This window comes from Scatophagus argus, chromosome 12, assembly GCF_020382885.2.
Source record: "Scatophagus argus isolate fScaArg1 chromosome 12, fScaArg1.pri, whole genome shotgun sequence".
Classification (NCBI taxonomy): domain Eukaryota; kingdom Metazoa; phylum Chordata; class Actinopteri; family Scatophagidae; genus Scatophagus; species Scatophagus argus.
The window spans coordinates 22852800-22874630 of record NC_058504.1 but is presented as its reverse complement, the minus strand read 5'-3'; the positions used below and the strand labels follow the sequence as shown (position 1 = coordinate 22874630).

General features: G+C 41.3%; 1 protein-coding gene across 4 annotated transcripts; it reads right to left on the bottom strand.

The window, feature by feature from the left end:
* Nucleotides 1-3348: 3348 nt before the first annotated feature.
* Nucleotides 3349-21497, bottom strand: slc44a1b (solute carrier family 44 member 1b). 4 transcript variants are annotated; one of them, XM_046406479.1, is made up of 16 exons: nucleotides 21356-21496; nucleotides 19413-19502; nucleotides 16773-16915; nucleotides 13691-13827; nucleotides 12341-12434; nucleotides 11977-12146; nucleotides 11780-11869; nucleotides 11476-11633; nucleotides 11091-11277; nucleotides 10516-10684; nucleotides 8821-8977; nucleotides 8475-8558; nucleotides 8257-8394; nucleotides 7556-7792; nucleotides 7060-7158; nucleotides 3349-5207 (listed from the first exon to the last, which is right to left on the bottom strand). In XM_046406479.1, the coding sequence occupies exons 1-16, from the start codon at nucleotides 21410-21412 to the stop codon at nucleotides 5184-5186; spliced, it is 2034 nt and encodes a 677-aa protein (XP_046262435.1). In that variant the 5' UTR covers nucleotides 21413-21496; the 3' UTR covers nucleotides 3349-5183. The 4 variants fall into 4 exon arrangements, with proteins under 4 accessions (XP_046262435.1, XP_046262436.1, XP_046262433.1 ...); XM_046406480.1 differs by having other exon boundaries at nucleotides 7093-7158; nucleotides 21356-21495; XM_046406477.1 differs by lacking the exon at nucleotides 3349-5207 and having other exon boundaries at nucleotides 6046-7158; nucleotides 21356-21497.
* Between the last annotated feature and the right edge of the window lie 334 nt (nucleotides 21498-21831).

The following is a 21831-nucleotide window of genomic DNA, read 5'->3' as shown; positions in this document are numbered from 1 at the left end:
GTCAGACTCTGAGACTGCAGCAGCTTCTTACCAAGTTTACTTTTGACACAATCAGCCAACCACAGGAAGACACTCTAATGATGTCAGCTATGATGTCATACCCTAAACCCGGTGAATGAACTACTAAAATATTACTCACCTACTGATTAAAACTGCTCAGTGATTAGAGACTGATTGATCCTGTTTGAACCAATCAGTGATTTGTGTGTGATTATGAAAATATTGGATCAATAATCTGTTTAAACATTCTGATTGGAGCACTCCTAATGCATGGCTCACCTGTCCATGCAACATTTTCAACGTGTGGAGCTTCTCTGAATGCTGATTGGTTGCATTTGGTGAATGAAACAGATAATTGGCCAGCAGGTGACAGAGGAGATGAGAAGTTTAATTGTAAGAGCCTGAATTTTTAGAATAAATCATCGGGTACCTGAAAGTCATCAGAGAACATTGATGAGGCTAACATTAGCATGCGAATAACTGATGCGTTTAGAGTGAAGAGTAAAAGAGGTAATATGGATGACATACCTGAACTGATAATTAATTATGCTGTTTAATAATTCACTCTGGAAGGTAGTAAATTATGTTTCAAGAAAATATCACAATATTGTATAATGGTATTTAAGCTTTTAATATTTAAGTTTTACTTCTAATTTTGCCCAGTTGCCACTCATGGTATTACACCAGAAGAATTTCCCCAGAGACCAACATACTAGTTATTAGTCATTGGTATCTATGTAGATTGGTCAATTTAGTCAATCAATAGAAAAATTTGACATTAGAAGTGATTTCACTTCAGAACAAGACTTATTTCCTAATAACTTCAAAGAATTTTCCTGGAAAGAACCATATAATTTAGTAAATATTTAAGAAGTGCAGAGCGTGAATAATTACACTTTCAACTGATTATTTTCCAATTTATTGCTGTGTACCAAGGTATTTTAGAGCAGCGGGTTGGCTGAACATTCAGAAAGGTGAAAATCTGCCTACAGTCAACCACACAATTCAACATCCACAAAGAATTAGGTTTTTAATAGTAAGTGAATAATAAATATTTACTTGAGAAAAACTGAGGTTCACTTTCAACAAAATACCCAGGTCACTTTTAGAATTAGTAGCCTACCAAACCATATGCCAGTATTTCTTTTCAGGAAACCTCTTAGAAAATTATTAGCGATGATTATTAGAAGGTTCAGAGGATTGTAATTTACAGTAATTTCTCAAACAAAATAATAACATTTATATCTGATATTGGGATGAAGCTCTTCAGTTCCTGCAGTCGGCACGTTATCTGAGAAGCAGGATTTAAACATTTCCACTGATTGCTCTAAAATTGTTTTCTTTTTGGGGTGTTTGAACATGAATTGAAGTGTGTGTGTGTGCGCGTGCGCTCTGAGCTAATATCTGAGCTACAGACACCGTTCATCTAAAATACATTACAGCTACTTCAAACTGATGTCAGTGCTGAATGAACTCCATCTTTAGTGCAATTAGTTAACATGCTCGGAGCACCGCGTCCTGTGACCACTGTCAACAGCTTTTAAACTTACATGCTCTTAATATTTTCAAAGCTAAATATCAGAGTGACGTCTAGAGTTTCTGCACAGAAGAAAACTACATGAAGAGATTTGTTTTCTGTCTCTAAACTCAGCAGGATCCTGTGTGGTCTTTTTAATCAGCTCTTAGATCTGCTATTAGGTCAGATTTTTAGAGAAGCTTTTCAGTTTTTCTTCATGCTGCTGAAACTCTCTGACTGGTTTGTGTTTTGAAGTGAAGGATGTGTTTCGCTGACAGAAGGATGATGGGAACAGTTGCAGCCTGAAAACCGTACATCCTCTAAACACACAAACACATCAGCTGTACCCGTTGCGTGTCAGGACAGAACATTAATTTAAAACTGCACACAGAACAATGTTCATCATCACATGAACAGTCAGTGTTTGAACCAACTCCATCATAGCTGATTAAACCATCACTGTGAGGCTGAACCCAAACATCCAGACTTAAAGCTGCACTAATTCATTTTTTAACTTGATTAATCCCACATATTTAAATCGTCAGCTGTTTTGCTATACTTTTTAGTGGCAGTACCACAAGTGCCAAATGTGCCAAATTGACAGTGAGACTTCTATTAATTCATCACTCATAAAATTTGCCACGAGTGAGACTTCTATTAATTCATCACTCATAAAATTTGCCACGAGTCGGATTTTCGCCTCTGACTGGCTTCTAATCCATAGCAACAGTAGGTGAGCCTCAATGGGTATTTAGAGACAAAAAATGTAAATTCAAACTGATGGTCAGAACTGTGTGATGGTGGCTACATGATCCAGGAGAGTCCTGAGTTTCTGTGTTCAGTAACATTCAGAATTTCCATTAAGGAAACATTTAAAATAAGAATGGGCAAAACATTAAGAAGCAGCAGCTCTTCACACTGAGCTACTCTGCCGCTGCATAGAAGACTGATTCTTCAGTATTACCAGGCTGGATTTGGATAAATCTGTTATAATCTGCAGATTTGATTTCCATCAAATTAAAAAAAATGAAGAAGAAATAAAAACTTATGTTACTCTCTGTGGAAACTCATTTTGTCATGGTGTGACTGTTGTCTGTGAAGGTTCAAACTAAAAGTCTGGAGGGTGGATGTTTGGACTCAACCTGACACAGTTCAACCTGAAGAAGAACAAGGCAACATGTTGGGCAATGAGGATGGGCAACAGGACATGTCAGCATTTAGTCACCAAGAATCGATTTCTGTTCGGTTGATGTTCTGTTTCTGGAAGTGTTGCCAAAACTACTCAAAAGGTCCACTTGCAGTTGTTTCTTTAACTACAGCTCACGGACACTGACTTGACAGTATTTGGTCACACAGATCAATCACAAAGGAGTTGACCCTTCTCTTAGGTTGCCAAATCAGTTGCCTCGTGTTGGACAATAGCTGATGCTGAACATTACTCCTCAGACATTCAACTTCCTGTCTGAGACAATTCGTTAGTTGTCAAACTTTTCACCTGGAATATGTTGAAGGAACAGAAGCAGGAAGACTTGTTGTTGTTGATGTGGTCACAAGATGCAGTTTGTTTTATTGCTGACTGTCTGAACTCAGCTGTCAACTCCTCAGGAAGCTTTGCTCACACATCTACAACCTTCTCTGGATTTTCTGACTTTATGTTGTGGAAGTTTGAACTTCAGGACAGGAAGTTGGATCCAGGTGCCATTTGTCTGTCAGTCATCTTCATCACCCATCAGCTGATGGGACATTGATTCTGGTGACAGACTCCCTGTCACAACAAAGCATTTTGAACCCATCCACCACGGGGAAACTCAGTGGACTGCTATGACCTGCAAGGTGAGACCATGTGACTGACAAAGACAGAAGTAGTCTAAAGGCTAGTTCACACATCCACAATGTCACTACTAACATGCTGATGTTTAGCAGGTATCATGTTTACCATGTTTTGCATCCATAGTATGTTAGCATGCTAACATTAGCCAGTTAGCAGTAAACACAATGTGCAGCTGATGGGAATATCATTAGCTTTTCAATCTGTTCGGTGATAAAATAAATTCTTATGCACGTTAAGATACTGACAACGTGATGGCACTGGATGAAAAGTCAGAAGATCAGTTGGATGGGAGGACAGCTTCTGTGTAGCTGTCATCCAGCAAATGACTTTCAGCCACTCTGTCTGTAGAAATGCCAGATAATGAACTGGACAAGCTTAACAGCTAACTTCAGTCATGCTGAAATGTTTCCATTTTTCAAACAGAAACATCATCAAGTGTGGGTTATAGATAATCTGCCAACAGCAGTGGACAGCTGGAGGCTGGACGTAAACATGCTAGCAGATTAGTCCTAGCTTGGCTCCCCCTGGTCACATGATCCTCACCCTGCAGATTGTAGCAGTTTGTGTAGAGCCCCATTTATGCTAATGTGTGGTGAGCAGAGGCTCCGCTCACATGATGACACATCCAACATGGAGTCTGAAACAGGCATCGCACTGCGAGCAACACGTCATTGAAATGTGAACTGTTGAAGAGGCCCTCATCAGCCATCAATAGTCAATCAGATTCCTATTCCAGTGACACCGGATTTTGTTTCTATGATCTCAGCTCTGCTTAATAATCCGCTAGTGGCCCAAAGCGTGCCGTTTACTCTGTAAACCAATCCATGCTCCGATACTGGAGTGATACTTTCTGTTCTGTTAATTTAAGTAGTTTCATAGAATGTATTTTTATTTTTGAACATGAACTTAGATTTTTACACCAGCACTTCTCTCTATATTCTCTTTGTTCATAATTTCACTAATTTTGCATGTAATGTTTTTCATAAATCCTCACTAAGTACTAACAGGTTTCAAGCACCAGTCAAGCGCTAGTTAAGTCTTAAGTCTGTGACATCTGTGGCAGCATCCACTCAAAACGCGTTTGACAATGTAAACCAGAACCGTCAACTCAGCAAAAGATTCATCCTAACGTGAACAGACCACTGAATGGAGACATCTGCATGAGTCAAACTGTATCCGGTTTGATCTAATCGATATAATATAAACTAATCAATCAAATGTAGTGATCGATCTGCTTGCAGTGCGTCCCATCACTCTCTCACATACACATGAAACCTGATCAGCTGACCAACTGAAGCAGGAAGCTGCAGCAGAATTTATCTAACCTTTGACTCTGACCTGACACCAGGTGATTGCACAGATCTCATCCACCAATCAGATATGGAGCTTTATGGCTGCTGCTCCACTTATCAACAGACTCCACCCCTCTGATGACATCACAGCGCTTCCGATCCAACATGGAGTCCAGGTGAGGAGTTTGTGTCGGTGTCTTGTGTCCGTAGCTCGTCTCCAGAACAAAAACAATGATAAAAAAGAGGAAAAACTCGCTTTTCTGAAACTGTTTAGAACTCACGCGTGAGCTGAGACGATGCGTTCAGAGTGAGACGAGATGTTTTAGTTTTATAAAAAAGGACATCACTACGAAAAAATGCATCAGCCAGTTTAAAATCTGCAGCGCTTCAATATAAAGTGCTTCATTACATTGTTACGTTTTTACAGTTTCTTATTAAAATATTGTTTTCCCTGGAGTGAAACCATAGTAAACATGTTACACGTTGGTAAAAATAAACATTTGGAATGTCTCTTTTTTTAAGAAGTCCCATTGGCTGATTTTGGTCAAGCTGAACTCGTCCCTGGAGCCTGAAACAGGAAACGAGTCCACATCGTTATACGTTTCACGGCTCTTCCTTATGAAAACAAACAGGGTGGAGACAATGAGGAGGTTATGAGGGAAATGGAGGTGAGAGTGAAGGATCGTGGGTAGTCAGGTGGTGAAACGAGAAGGCTGGACAGAGCTGGAACATGATTTTAGAAACCTTGAGGTAATGAGTCCAGCACTACACCAAACAGAAGGTCTTTACATTTGTAGTATTGTTCATGTTTAATCACTCAGTTAACGGTTTTGTATTCACACTTTTCTATTTCCAATTGCCATGAAGAGACTGTGAGACAGCCCCTGGACACAGGTTTGTGTAAAGCCCCCACCCCTCCTCCATAGGTCCAAGACCCCAAACTGAAAGAGTCACAAAACAGACAAAGCCAAAATCTCTTTGTGGTGGGTTAGGATTAGGGTTGAATCTGGGATGCTTTAGTTTTCTCACATGTGTTCTAATGGATATTTATTGTTGTGTATGTGTGTAGTTACTATCATTATTACTACATTCCTAATGAGGGTTTTTTATTCTTGAAATAATAAAAACATTTGAGGCATTCTGACATGATTAATCAATTAATTACGAGAAGCAGGAAAAAGAAAACATTACAGAGACATTTTTTTTCAGATGTTACTGTAATGTTGGATTTCTTTTCCTGTGAATTACTGAATCATGTCCTTTTTTAACACCTAGTGACAAAAGAGTCACAGGTGTACCAAAAAGAGGTTTGTTTGAAGAAGTAACAATCTGAATCAGGATTAACTGCTTAATAAGAAGGTCTAAAGGTGGTTTCTACACCTTTTCCATGCAACAAGGAACCAAAGTCTGGTGGGGAAATAAGATGTCTTTATTTTCTTCTCCTTTGCTGGCTGAAAAGTACTCAAATTTAAAAATACTGAGTCTAAAAATACTGGTATCCAAATGTAAAGTCCTTCCATGACCTCTGGTCTGATATTATTTCAAAAATCATTTTGGAGAAGCATAGCATCAGATTATCAGTGCAGGAGGTTAGGACCCAGCAGACACCTTTTATAATAAACAACTTCAATCAAACTCAACTTTAACAGCTCCCCCGAAGTCTGAAACATAATTTTTCAAGTTAAATTGAGTGCAACAGCACAGTGAATCAGAATTAGAAACATTAATGTTCATGTAAACACAAGAAGAGAAGCCTGAGGACTTCATCACTCAGTTCACTATCTGCTGAGTCCTCAAAGCACCATGGTGAGAAAATAAGGCCTGACAGAAAAACACAGCTGCAAAAGAACTTTTAAAAATATTATTAAAAATCATTTAAAATATAAAGATACAAAAGTAAAAAATAAATTACAAATAAAGTGAAAGTCAGTGAGGAGTTTGGATCCAGATACAGAGGAAGAAGCAGCTGTTATGATGATGGTTATGATCACGAAGATGATGATGATGAGGCAGGTTAGCATGCATCGGTGTTCATCCAATCAGCGTGCTCGGGACAGTATGCGTGTGTCTGCATGTGTCAGTTAGCATGCATCAGTATGTTAGCACGCGGAGGTGACGGCGGCGGATTTGATGCTGGTGCCGGAGGAGGCGGAGTTTGGTGTGTGCAGCAGGCTGACAAACAGGAAGAGGGTGGAGGTGGGCAGGTAGATGCAGAGGAAGAGGACAATGTCCTCACTGAGACAGAGGACGAAGCCGCTCTGCTCCATCAGCACCCAGTCCACCAGCACCCCCACAAGCAGGTAGTACACCTGGAACTCCTGAAGCTCCTCCCACTCCCCCCTACCCCCATCCAGTCCCGTCCCCACCTCCTCCGACGAGCTCCTCTGTCTAGCCACGACCCCTCCGCCGCTGTCACTCACCATGGGCTTCATCTCCGCCCCCTCTGACACTACCTCCTTCACCCGGCTCCGCCCACGTTCTACCGCTCGCTCCAACCGCCGGCTGCTCTCCACAAACTCCTGCAGGGGTGGGTCCAAAAGGGGAGGAGAAATAAACAAGGAAAGAATTCACATTTACAGCAGGGTGGGAGACAGAGGTGGGGTATAACTGTTTCCAGCTGCTGCATGGCTTCATACCCCACTCAGAGTGTTTCACAGTGTTTTGCCTGTTTCTTGTTCATCTGATCTTTTGTAACCAAACCACTTCCACATGACTAAAGCTGAAACTAACAGCAGCAATGTTACGTTCACTTTCAGTTGTGCTTATTGCTGCTAAAAAAGTGTCTAAAGCCTGGGAACTGAGGGCTGGGAACTGAGATTTGGTTCTAAATTAGAACCAAATCCCAAATGCCTAAGCCTGAGCTTCATCCAGTTTCATATTAAACAACAAAACGTGTTCCGTGTGGTGCTTTCTCACCATCAGAGCTTTGTCCATGAAGAACTCCTTCCCCGGAGTACCGTCGTTGTACTTGGTGTCAATTGCAAAGCAGAGGAAGAGGACGTCCACCACGATCTCAAAGATGGACAGGAAGCAGTGAGCCACCAGGAAGGCGAAGAGACACACGATGATCAGAGGCAGCAGCCACTCTGCGTAATCCCGCTGGTAGTTCAGGAGGAGGACACCAGCAAATGCTGTCGATGTCACGATCAGGATCTGAGGAAACACACACACAGGACAGACTCAAACAGGTCTGTGTGAGAGACAGACGTCTTTTCATTCTTCTGAGTTTGAGAAAAATATTCATATAAAAGTCAAAGAAACAATGTATTTACTTATTAGTCAAGAATAAACAGTATAAAAACAGACCTGCTCTAATTGGAAAGTGTCATGAGATAACTTTTGCTGTGAATTGGCGCTATATAAATAAACTGAATTGAAATTGAATTGGATTGATCCTCATCTCCTTCCAAAACCGGCAAGCAAAACCTTTCATAATAAAAATCTCAAACTGATTTAACTATGGAAAGCATTGAGCAGGAAGTGAAGTTACTCTGCGAGGCTGACGGGGGGCCGTAACATGTCTTTACGTTAATCTGGTTCTTTACTCGGTCACTGGGACCAGAACCAGTTCAGACCTGGCAAACACCAGTCACATGGAGGCTGTGCTGCTGTCTCACCTTCCCTAGGAAGAGCACGAAGTCTCCCACAGCGTTGATTGTGGCGACGCGCAGAGCATTTTCCACCAGGATCACAAAGGCGTCGCGTGCAGATGTGCAGAAACTGGTGCTGTTGATGGCTGTGGCTGCATATGCATTCTGCGAAATAAAAATACAGGTGAGATGGTGACAATGAAAAGAAGAAGAAGAAAAGTTCAAGAAGAAAAGCTTGTTATTACCTGATTGAGATAGTTGAGGCACTTCTCCAAACACCACAGACAGCAGATACAAGTTTTCAGCAGACAGCGAGCACACGCATTCTCCTGAGACACACATTGACACCATCAGCTGATAAATAATCAATAATTAAAAGCAACAGCATCAGGTCCGTCAGACTCACGTTGATGCAAAGTCACTGAGATTCTGGGATCATGATGTTTTTCATCAAGTTGGTCATTAAGACATTTTACACATCAAAACTAAACTTCAGAAACACCAACAATAAGTCAATTGATAACACAAATATGTTCCACTGAACACTGAAGTGATGAGCACACAAATGCATCAACATAGTTTGTTTTGTACCTTTCCTTTGAGCTGGTTGTGGATGTACATGAGGATGAGTCGGGGGATCTTGACAAGTGTGATGATGAAGGATCCTTTGGCGACAGTGCCCAGGTGATAGCGGACCAGCCTCAGGACTGAAGACAGGATAGGGGTCACTGGGAGTCGGTTCTTGTCCCTGAAACACAAACTCCTCATTGATCTGGTTCATCCAAAAATACCACAACTGTAATATTAATTTTGCAAGCTTTACAGGATAAATAAGTTTTAATCAACACTTTTTACTTCCCAAATGCTGTTCACCTAGACTACAGAGATCGAGAGAACATCAAGCTGGTCGAGCCTTCTACAGATTTATATATAAACATGATTTTTCTATGATTTTCTATGACATTTCCATGTGCCTGGAACCGCCATGCTGGACAACTGCAGGGGGATCTACATCCAGCTGACTATTCAACCACGCACCAAATGGTTTAGGTCAGGGGTCGGCAACCCGCGGCTCTGGAGCCGCATGCGGCTCTTCAGCGCCTCCCTAGTGGCTCTCTGGAGCTTTTTCAAAAATGTATGAAAATGGAAAAAAATAGGGGGGAATATATATTTTGTTTTAATATGGTTTCTGTAGGAGGACAAACATGACACAAACATTCTTAACGTTTTCCAATGCTGTAAAAATGTTTATAGTAAATATTAAATTTCAACATTTCTGTCAATGACGATGTGCGTCACAGCCTGCGACACACGTTTCAGCGCGACGCGGTGGTGCCAACGCAGGTGGCTGTTGTAAACAAACCGGCGGGTGTGTCATGGGCCATGGATCCCAAAGAGGAAAAGCGAAAGATAGCTGATGAGAACAGAGGATTCAAGGAAGAATGAACCGAATCATTTGCTTTCATTGCCGATGCGGAAGGATTGCCTGCATGTTTGCTTTGTAATGAGAAGTTGTCAAATAACAAAAAGAGTGATTTGGAAATACATTTCCAGGGAAGGCAAGCTAAATTTGCAGCAGACCACCCAGTTGGGAGTGAGAGAGAAAAGGTGCGATTGCTTTACTTTTGGAGAAATTAGAGGAGCGCGAAGATAGATTTAAGAAGTGGATTGCATCTCCAAACTCCACTTCTGCTGCTAGTTTTGTTGCAACCCGGGAGATAATAACGCGTGGAAAACTGTCCACAGATGGTGAGTACATGAAGGATTCATTCATCAAATTGGTCATTTTGGTAAGCTAATATAGCTAATATACACTTACAGCCTGTGTTTCCTTCATATAAGGCTTTTATTTTTTTTGCAGCTCCAGACAGATTTGTTTTTTGTTTTTTTTGTTCAATATGGCTCTTTGAACATTTTGGGTTGCCGAACCCTGGTTTAGGTGTTTCCATGCCAGCTGGACCAAACGTACAGCTCTCCATATGGAGAGAAAAACAAATGATAATACATAAAACACAAACAACAACAAACGCTTGTACACTTATGTTTGATCATTAAACCTAGGTCAAAAAAAAAAAAATACAAAAAATAAATTAATGTGATGATTTGGGTCAATGTACCGAAAAATTTGCCACAACTTTAGTCTCTATGATTCAAGGAGACCCCAAAGGCCAGAAACAGAGGAAAATGACCACCTTAGCTTAGCAAACAGACTAAAAATGGGGAAAGCCAGTTCAACTCAGTCCAACTGTAAGAAAATCCACCAGTTGTGTGCATTTGTGGACTCACCTGGTGAAGTAGTAAGTGACCACAGCTCCAGCTACAGTCATTTGCTGGCAGGCCAGGATGAACTCAGTGATCCAGACCAGACCCACAGCGTGGTACCAGGTCAGGTACTGCAGAGGCCCAGTCAGTCTGAACTCCGTCAGACCTGTCTCCTCGTTCTGGACCGGGTTCCCTGCAGAACAATACCAAGAGACACCACTACAGTTTCCATAATCCTGCAGTGCTCCCAGGAGAACATTAGCCATACATCGAACTATTCCACGCAAAATGTTGTCGAGAAAAAGCGATTTATCTATCAATCAGTCAATCAGAAACTTCAGTTGCAACTATTTTGATAATCAATAAAACATTTTGTTGTTGAAGTTGTTCCAACTTCTGAAACTGGAATAATTTTGCTGCTTTTCTTCTTCTTTCTTCTGCTCTAGTTAGCAGGAACAGGAAAGGTGTCAGTCTCAATAAAAGTTTAACTGTTTATCAACTGTAACAGAAGACAATGAAACATATTTTAGCTACAAAATAATGTATTTCCTCATATTCATCTCTTATCTTCATGTTTTGTGTATTAACATTAAACTGACCGGTGGTTCCCAGGAAGAGTAGGACTAGGATCCAGTAGATCCAGAAGAGCAGGAGGGCGAGGAAGGTGACGAAGGGCTGCAGGGTGAGTAGGGGGAGGTGGATGAAGACTTTCCCCGCCACGTGGAACAGAGCAATGGTCAGAGCAACTCGTTTCCTCATGAACAACATCAACAGCAGCAGGACGATCTGAAACAGCAGAATACTGTTCAGATGATTTAAAGTGAACCGATATGATAAAAGAGGTCTTATCTTCCTACTCTTTTCTAGGACTGGAACAGGATAACATGACAATAATAAGGAAAAATCAAAAGACACTTCAGCACCAGAAAGTGTCTAACAATCCACAGAAAGCCCCCAAAAATGTTTGAGAGAAGATATTCGTACGGTGAAGATGGTGGCAGCGACGGCGTAGACGAGCAGCGCCTGCCCGCTGTCTCTGCTGATCTCCACCTCCTCCTTCACTTCCTTTGTCAGTTTAGTGTTGGTGTTGTTTCCGTACAGCCGGTGGTCGATGTAGAGCCACCAGAGGACGCTGGTCCCCGCTGAAGCAAGAGACATGAGATTACAGAAACCTTTAGAGGTTTTAAAGTTCTCATTATTTATTTATACTGCAGAACAGAGTTTTAATTCTGAACTGAAAATGAAACCAGGGGAACGTTTCGGTAAAGCAGACAGGAAGTGACCTCACCAAGGGATCCAAGGACGACCAGCGAGGTGAGGATCCAGACAAGGATGGCTGAGATATAACGAATGATCACCATGAGGATCATAGAGAGGACTGAAAGACAGACAGAAGACAAAGGACAAAGGTGTGAGACAGAACTGATTATATTATGAAATATCACCAGACTGGTATAATATTTTGATGTAGCAGTTGGTTCTCACCCAGAGCAAGAACACACAGTCCAATGATGATCTCTTTACTGGCTGCGACACCAGCAATTAGTCGGTGCAAAACACTGTTGTCACCAACAAACGTCACCACAGCCTCCGCAAACTTTGCGTAACAGGAAACATCCAGAGGAGTACAGCGGTTAAACACTGGCAACGGTTTACTGAGGACACACAGAGGTCAAAGGTCAGAGAGGTATGGAGTCTTGGAAAGCTGACCATTTAACACCAAAAAACATACCCGTTAGCATGCACATTCCACAATGGAAAAAGAAACGAAAAGCAAGTCAAGCTGTACCATGCAGTGGAAAACCAGCTGAGGATGTCAGCCAGGTGTTGGAGGTCAAGCTGGACGTACCTGGGTGGAACAGGAAGCTTGGGACACTTGGAGAACCTCTCAGGTAGGCCGGGGTATTTATGACCAGCTAACTCGTAGGAGCACAGCTCTGACCCTGAAACAGAAACACAAAGAGAGAAGCGTGATAGGATCATCATCATCATCAGCTCCGAGAACACATGAAGCTCCTCCATCAGTTTGTCTTCAGCTGCTGAAACCTGTGCTGACTGAAGAGCAGCTGAGAGAGTCAAACAGAAGTGTCTTTAAGTAGAAATCTGGGAAAAAGTCTCCTCATCTGAGAGCCTGTGGAGAACCACTGTAATCCAGTTCCGAGCTCCACTGACACACTGGCTGCTGATCTCCCAGGTTTCAGGATCAGTGATGTGAAAGAAACGTGTGAGCTCACTTAATGATCCAGTACCTGTGGGCCAACTGGTTATCTTAGCTTAAACCTGGAAATAACAGCTAGCTTTGTTGGAAACAGAGAAACAGCCAGTCTCACTGAAGTCTCAGGTGGCTGACTTCAAGAAGTTATTGCTTTTATTGCTTCAAAGCCAAGAAATAATCAAACATTCAGCTCTTCCATCCAAGTCAACCCCCCTTTTTCTGTAAAGATTCCTTTACAGAAAAAAAAAATAGAAAGAGTTCAAAAGAGGTCCAAATAACATTAACCATTTTTTGCTTCAAACAAACACACAGTACAGTTCATATAAACGACAAGGGACAAAATAAGACGAGCATGTCCCCCAGAGCACCACGGACCTCTCGGACTGTCCTCTGAAAAGCAAATCAGGCTGCATGATAAACTGGTTCCTCTGTGTATTTCTGTAACAGTGACTCCTTTCATAAACAACATGGCTGCCAGAGGAGCTGTGATGTCACCTGATGAAATGTCTGCTGTCACGTTTTCAACACTGAACACACTGAGTTACAGCGGCCATGATGGAGGACAAACGGAGCAGACTGGCACCAACAATACAGGACTTAATGCTGCCTTTGTTACTCTGTGTGTGTGTGTGTGTGTGTGCGTGTGCACACAGTATTGGATATCGATGCTGTGTCAGGTCACACGCCTGCAGACATTAAATCATCACGACGTGACAGCGAGTGTCCGGACAACTGGTGACATCACTGCTTCCTTTTTAACCAACTGACTGAAGCATACACACACACACACACACACACAAAACTGAATCTGATCTCCATCTGAGAAGTCACACCATTCACTGCAAAAATGTCCAGCTTGGATGTCATGCAGTCATGTTGCACCACAGGGAAGTGAACCCGGACCTCTGCTGTTCTCTTCACAGGTTTAGGTTTTGCCTGGTCCACTTCACTATCACGAGTCATGTGACAGAGTGATGAACTCACCGTTGATCATGGCGAACCTCTTCAGGTCCTGGTAGGTCTTCAGCTCCTCTGTGGGACACAGAGACACACAGAGAGCCATGGATTTGATTTTCCTCTGAACGATGTCGATGTTACAGGGATCCAGGAAGAAGACAAACCTGCAGGAGACAGGAAGCATGGGGGTTACTAAAGGTCGCAGGTCAGACAGAGAAACAGCTGGATTTGTCCTTTGCGTTAAGTAGATGGCTGACTGTGGAGCCAAAAAGGTGTTTCAACCTCAGGTCATTCCTTCAAATTAAGAGCACTCAGTTGTTGCTGATCTAAGATTCTTTTCTTTTCATCAGTTCCTTCATATAAGCACCTGGTTTGCTGACAATTCTCAAATAAAAGCAAATAATATCAAGTAACACTAACAAATAAAGGCCCAGCTGCATTTTATTCCATTTCAGTAGAATTTATTTTTTGATTTATTATTTTTTGGGGTGTTGTTCTCATTTTGCATTTTTTTTCTTTTACGTCCATCCAATCATTTCATTGGATTTGGTTTTGAATTTAGGCCAACGTAGCAGTACTACAGCAAGAGACCGAAAATAACTGCTTTCCTTTTCTATTTATTCAATCAAGAATCTATTTTGAATCGGGATTAGCCGAAATTGTTCCTCGCATTCATTATGATCATGTCAGGTATTTTCTGTGAATGAGATGTAAATCTTTTCATTCATTACAATTTATTTGTATTCATATGACTGTGGCATTTAACAGAGTTGTTAATATATTTATTAGACTAAGCCCAGGAGCAGCTGATAATCCAGGCATGTCATGTGCCCGAGAGTTTAAAGTGTTGGCAGCAAAAATAGAAGCAAAGGTTGAGCAGAGGAGGATTAAAGCTGAGCTGAATGTCAGAATGAAGATGTGGGAGAGAAACTGAGAACAAAGAGTCTGCACTGAAAAACTTCTACAGCAACAAGAATCTGTGACACGCACATGCACGCGCGCACACACACACCCACATTATGCTCACAAGGTCACCTGTATGTCATCAATTCACCAATCAAACTTAATCTGCATCTGAGCTTTTGTGCACGCTAATCACATTCACAGTGCTTTTATTCTATTAGTATCAAATCTTGATCACATCAAACTATTATTTAACAGTTTTCAAATCAAACCATATTAGAACCAGCAGATCTGCGCCATGTGGACAAACCAACAGAGTGACGCAGCCAACCAGAAGTCCGTTCTTCACATGACTCTTCCTTGGGTCATGTATTGTGAATAATGCAGTGTGAGTTACACGCTACCAAAATGGCAGATGATGAAGCTTATGCTAAAACATCTGTATCTTTAACGCTATTTTGTGTTTTAATGGTGAAAATGGAGAAACCTGTAGGTTAAATCAAGTCTCAGAATTAAGAAAAAAAGAGAATTCAGATTGTGGATGGTGATCAACTAAGATAATATTTTTTGGCCAGATCGCCCAACCACAGTCAGAGCTCTCTCTCATTAATCCCTCACATTTCTCTGGTGACCCAACATTGGTAAGTTTGTACACCAGGGAAGTTTTTTTTTTCTTAATGCAAAAAAACTGATTAATGCATGAGTGTTACCAGGTCTGGACTATTTCTCTGGCATCTTTCCTTGGCTTTCTGGCCATTTTACCAAAAGACCTCTTTAATTTGGCCTCTCTGGTCCTGCTTTCAGAAGCGGCAGCCCGTTACTGCAGTTCTTATCTTATCTCTTATTTAATGTTTTCTGGCTTTCATCAAATCACACTAAAAGGTTATTTTAATTTCATTTATTTTACATGTCATTCAAACAACAGAATAATAGTTCTTTTTTCTTTCACTGACTGATAAATGAGAAGTGATTAATTCCAGGTGCGAGACACACAGATGTGGACAGACGTGTCCTGCAGTCAAGATGTGAGGGTCTCAGGGTGATGATGTCATCGTACAGTAACAGACAGAGAGAGTCACACAGCTGGTCCTGACACACTATGCTTCTCTTTCTCTCTCTGACGTCTTTGACATTTTAAAGTAAAAAAAACAGATCCCCAGTGTTTTATTTATGTTTACATGTTTTATTTGTATGTACATCATAAATGTATACTTTTTCTTCATTGTAGTTTTTCTGTTACATTTGTTCTTTATGTTCTATGACCAGTAAAAGACAATTTATCACTTAGGTGGACAACAAAGTAATATTGTGTTTTTCTTATATTCCGTCCTTATTTGACTTATAAATGGACTAGTAGAAACACAGTCCTGGTTCTCTACGCAGTGGCAACAGAGTGTGATGAAGACAGCATTAACTCCTCTGTGTGTCTTTTAGCTGCTGACTTTATAACTTAAGTTACAGATTAATCAGTAATCAGTAAATGTAACTGTTAGCAGCTCGTATTCCCTGAAGACCTTCCTCTTCTCTGATTCTGATTGGCCTTGACCCATTGCAACCATCCAGCCAACCATCTCCTCCTATCCCTAACCAAGCACTGAACAACAGCCAACAAGAAGCAGAGTAGGAGCGTCACATGTATGTCGTGTGTTGCATAGATAAAGATGGCCGACACGTCTCCAATTCCTCCCACTGTACAAAAGTGAAGCCAAAATATCTCTGATAAGAGTGCTACCATCTTGTTCTGCTGACATCATTCAGAGCCAGAGTCTGTGCAGTAGCTGAGGTATCGTGTTCCCGCCCATACACCTGTCTGAGCCAATCAGTGCTCAGCTGTCACCATAACATTTCAGCCCCGTTTTATAGCATCAAATAACTAATTCAAAGCAAACTTATCAGAAAAATGAACACCTGAACAAACATCAGTGTGATAACAACTACCTCAAGTGACAGAAATCATGTTTGGGAAAAAAATTATTTGACATGTACTTTAGTTTGGCTCATGTCTCATCTGCTAACATGGAAGGGAAGGGGTTTATGAGCTGTACTGCACCATGTACCACAGTAGTACACTAGAAAATCCCAAAATGACAAATAAAACATCCCAGACACACTAAAAAAACATCACCCATGTACACAGAAGATAGCACCATGATATGCACCAAATACCAGCATGGACAGCAGAGACCTGATGTAAAGTCACACTTACTTCCTGTCGGTATGGTCGAGGCCACTGAGCCGGATGCCTTCAATCTGCTCGTTGCGTTGACCGCAGGTGTTGCCATAGCTGTCATATCCAAAGATGAGGCGAGCGGCACCACCGGTAACTATGGTGAAGCCGCAGATGCTGCCCTGCAGATTTCAATGATTAATCAATCGTTAAGTCTATTCAGTTTATTGAGAAAAAACAATGATCAGACCATCATCAACAGACAGACAGAAAGACATTTTCCTTCATAAACAGCAGTATAAGTTCACAAAACCAAGACAGGTTTGCTGTCACCTGACAGTGACCTCTGGTGGTCACCGTGTGAACTCTGTAATAAGTTTATAGACCATAAACTTTCCTATGGAGGCGGTTGCCATGGATATAGCTGCTCACATCCTGTCTACGGTGGTATCTATCAACCCAACCACCATCTCTCTCTAACTAAGTAGTGTTTGTGTGTAAACTGAACCCAAACCAAAGAGGGAGCAGGTCAGAAAATGGTCAATGGACTTTTTTTTGGAATAAACCCTGACATCAATAAGCAGAAGAGAAAATCAATCAATGCAGCTCCATAATGAATGTTTTTAGAACAAAATATAACCAATTACATGAAATAAATTCCTCACTAATTAAACTTTCATCTTCTCTACATCTCTCCAGGGCTCAGTTGTAAAATCAAAACATTTCTTGACCAATAGAATCGCTCATCTGAAGTCTTCTCAGTCAATCTGGTGTCTGCCCTGCTGCTGCTGCCTTTACTGTCAGCAGGAAATCAGGCCGAGGTGAGCAGTCAAGTCAAGTCAAGTCAACTTTATTTGTATAGCCCATTTTTACAAGCAGTTTGTCTCAAAGGGCTTAGCAGGAGGACCAACTCTCACCTATCTTTCATCTCTCTGATTTTAATCAGCTGCTCTACAGATTTAAAGAAACTGGACTGAAGCTGACTCACAGATCAGCTTCTGTTTTTATTAACATTAATATTTTGCTTCCTGTTTCCACCTATACATCTTCAGTAAGTGAAATCAAGTTTATACATACAAGTGAACAATTCATTAATCAAACAACAAATTTATAAATCAATATAGATTATATTATTTTTAATAATTTATGAAACTGTTGAAATGCTACAGCTAACCATTATTTTCATTACTGAGTCATCTTTTCATTTATTTTTTTCAATTAAGTATTTGATCTTAAGAACATTAGAAAACACAAAGAGATTCTGTCACTGAGACAGCACAGGCAAACTGATACATATTTAAGATTATTAACATCAGTATTATTACTACTTGCTTATGTGAATCTTAGTGTACCTAAGTATTTCAATATGCGGTGCTGTATACAAATACACTGGCAGGCAATATATTTCACATATATTTTTTTTTTGTTGTTGTTCTTTTGTAAGTTTCTGTTGTCTTTTAACTTTTTAATTGTCTTTATAATTGGGTTGTTAAAACTGAGCTCAGGATGACTACAGACCACCAAGTGGAGGTTGATAGGATCCAAACTTGCAGAATAAAAAAAATAGAAGATAAATTAGGCTGAAAATCAGTCCATGTGCTTCTCCTTTTTCCCCACTGAAAATGACTCAACTTCATCTCTACAGACTCATCATTAGTCAATTAATCCCTTTTTCCAAAGGACAGGAAATGTTGAAATTCAATTCATCTTTTACTTAGTTGATAAAGGAAACTGCAAAATATTTTCCAGTTATAGTTATGGAATCTTCTTGCTGATACACAGCCCTGGTTTCAGACTCTAACAGACCAAAGCTGCGTGCTGGCAAAGCGGGACAGCCAGACATCAATAACCATTAATATTTGACTTTTATTTCTCTATCACAGTGTTCACATGCCACCTCAGCCAGGTGAGTGACTTTTAAAAGTGAGATCATGACCACACCTGTGACATTTCCCCCAATCAACACCTGTGTTTACTATCCAACAGACATTCAGCAATAGAACAACAACAGTGGCTGTGATTGGCTGTCAGCACAGTTTTAAGTGTTGTAGTCAGCCTGAACGCACCATATTTTAAAGCCCATTCACTGACCACCTGAGCCAACACATGAAGGTCACAGTTTTAATGTAATCATTAGCATTAATGTTCACAGCATTCACACTCACTTTCTTAAGGAAATTATTATCTAGTTTGATTATTTAGTTTATTGTAACATGCACTAGATGCAACTGGGAATGCTAATAATTATTTTCAGAATCAACTAATCTGCTGATTATTTCCTTGATTAATTTATTAAAATGTCAGAAAGAAGTGAGAAATAAGTAAGAGTAAGATAATCCTTTATTGACCTTCAGAGGGAAAATTTGAGAGTTCAGTTTATTTCCTAAAATAAAACTTACATCTTCATCATGTTTTGTCTCAACAAAGAGATTCACTTCAATGTGATGCAACAGAAAGTCAGCACATCAGAGGAGCTAATGTCAAAATACCTTCAGAGCAGCTGCTGATCAATTTTTCCCTTCATCGATAAATCGATTGGTATTTTCAGCCAGATTATAAGCATAGTAGGCTTCGTGTTAATTGGAGTGAGGTGAGCGTTGGCTGACTGTAAGTGTCACACAGATATTAAAGAGATGTCTACGTTATTACAGGATTATTGTAAATCAGAGTGAGGCTTACCATGCCGACGCAGAAGACGGTGAAGAGCAGGAACCAGGGCAGGTCTGTGCAGCTCCGGTCCTCCAGCGGTCTCCATTCTCTCTTTGTCCTCTGAAACACACAAACACACGGTCACACTGGGAGCGTAGCCGGGCCTGCAGGACCGGACCGGAACGGGCCGGACCGGGCACACACTCTGCCTGTCTTCGACCTGTTAGCTCGACCCGGATCGGCCCAGTTTTCATCACTAGTCAAATCACACAAAGCTGAATGTCCAACCGGAGCGGCTGTTTACCGGGAGCAGCAGAGCTGAGCCAGCGGTGACAATAACAAAGCGGTGACATGACGGTCCCGTTAACAGGCCCCGGTAACTCCCGTATCCGGGAGGAGCTAATTGGATTACAGCTCCTGGCTCTAATCCCAGCTCGGCCCTTTCTGTTCCCCGGGAACGGTTTCCCTTTCACGGTGAAAAAAATGAAACACGCACCGGCGCTCAGTTGAAGGGCACGGGGAGGGTGGAGGAGGGGGAGGACGGTACCGAGTCGGGCTGTACCGGGCCCGGCCGTTCTTACCTCCGCGCTACCGCAGCATCCCATTGCAGTCACGGTGGACGTGCCCGGAGCTTCACGGAGCTTCACGGAGCTTCAGCTCAGCAGCAGCGAGGTCTGGAGCCCGACAGGCGGGGGGAGAGGAAACGAACAGCCCCGCTGCTCTGCCTGCATGCACTCACTGCGCAGCGGCGCGATCCCGGAGGCCGAACCCGGAGCGGAGACGGTCCCGATGTTCAGACTGAGCAGTCCGGCCTGCTGAACATGCTACTGTCGGTGCCGACTTCGGTCACCGTACCGAGCGGGGATTAACGGCTGAGGATTTGTCCGCCACACTTCCTGGTGGGCCGTCAGGTCCAGCGGCCATTCATCTCATTACGCATGCGCACATGGTGCCTGTGCCTGAGCAAACTACACAATAAACCGTTTTACCGTGGAAGCCGCAGATGTAATATTCGACGTGACCACTGAATAGAGGCTAATGATAGCGTGGCGCTGTTTCCACTGCTCTAAACAAAACCAGAAGGCAATTATAAAAGCTATTTTTAACAATTTAACTTTTATTTTTTCTTTTATTTGTTTGTAGTTTTAGCTTACTATTTTTCGTCACCGCTTGGCAAAATGTGAACCCTGAATATTTACAGATGAGCACGTTGTTTCATATGATCAATTCAGTTTTTGTATTGTTTTCCGTTAAATGTTATTATTTGTTGTACTTTCTATACATCATCTACATGTTCATTTAAACGGTCTTGAAGTCAGAGATGATGTAGTCAATTGTCTTTCCATAACATTTCTACTTTATTTTTAACTTTTAGTACACTTTTTGCTGATTACAACTTGTGATGTCAGAAAATTGTTCTTAACTTGTAGTGAAGCAGTTTTACATGGTTGTACTGCTTCTTTTACTTACTACCGGTAATTCTTCTTCTTGGTAATTCTAGCACAGACAAACATCTCCTGATAAAATATATAGACTTCATAGCCTATGAGTGTTTGTCAGAGACAGAACCAGGATATATGAGTACTTAAAGGTTGTAATGGATGGAGATAATTTTACGTTCAGTCAGCACTTTTAAAAAAAATGCATTATTATTGATAAACTAATCAGGTTTTCCATTAAATCTTTGTCTGAAAAGTGACTGCAGCTGTCAGATAAATCTTGTATGGTAAAAAGTGCAATGTTTCCCTCTCAAGTGTAGTAGAGTAAAATTATAAACTACAGCATAAAACTGAAATGTTTGAGTAAAATACAGGTACTACAATACTTAAGTAAATGTACGTGGTTACTTTCCATATAGTATTTTTATTATCGTCTCACAGACTGACAACTTCTCTCACAGTCAGTGTCAGAACAGTAACACCACTAATCTTTCATGAGGAAACAAAACCATGTGCTGTTCAGACTTTCTGTACCTTTATCCTGAAAAGGACTGGCTGCTGAGAGCTTGATGAGAGACGCTTAGGGTCCATGTTCCTGTAGAGTCCTGAAGAGTCCTGAAATGTCCTGCAGAGTCCTGGTGTTCCTGTCAGACTGAGGACAGCAGCGATGTTGGACTGGTCAGCCTGCAGAGAACAAAGAACTTTTGTCTTATTGTTTACTGTTGTACCAGGCTGAACACTGAGTGTGTGTGTGTGTGAGAGAGGGGGAGAGAGAGAGAGAGAGAGGGAGGGCGAGAGGAGAAAGAGAAAGAGAGAGAGATTTTCTTAAAGAAGGAAAACTGATGTTTTGGTCACATCTTCATGCTGTTTTAGTGTGTCGCTCAGTTATGGAAAGTAACTAACAATTTTTAGCTACCTGTACTTCCATTTTAGGCTGCTTTATACTTCTCAGATTCAAAATGTTTACAGTGACATTCAAAAACAAAAAGCAAGAAAATCAAGAATAACAT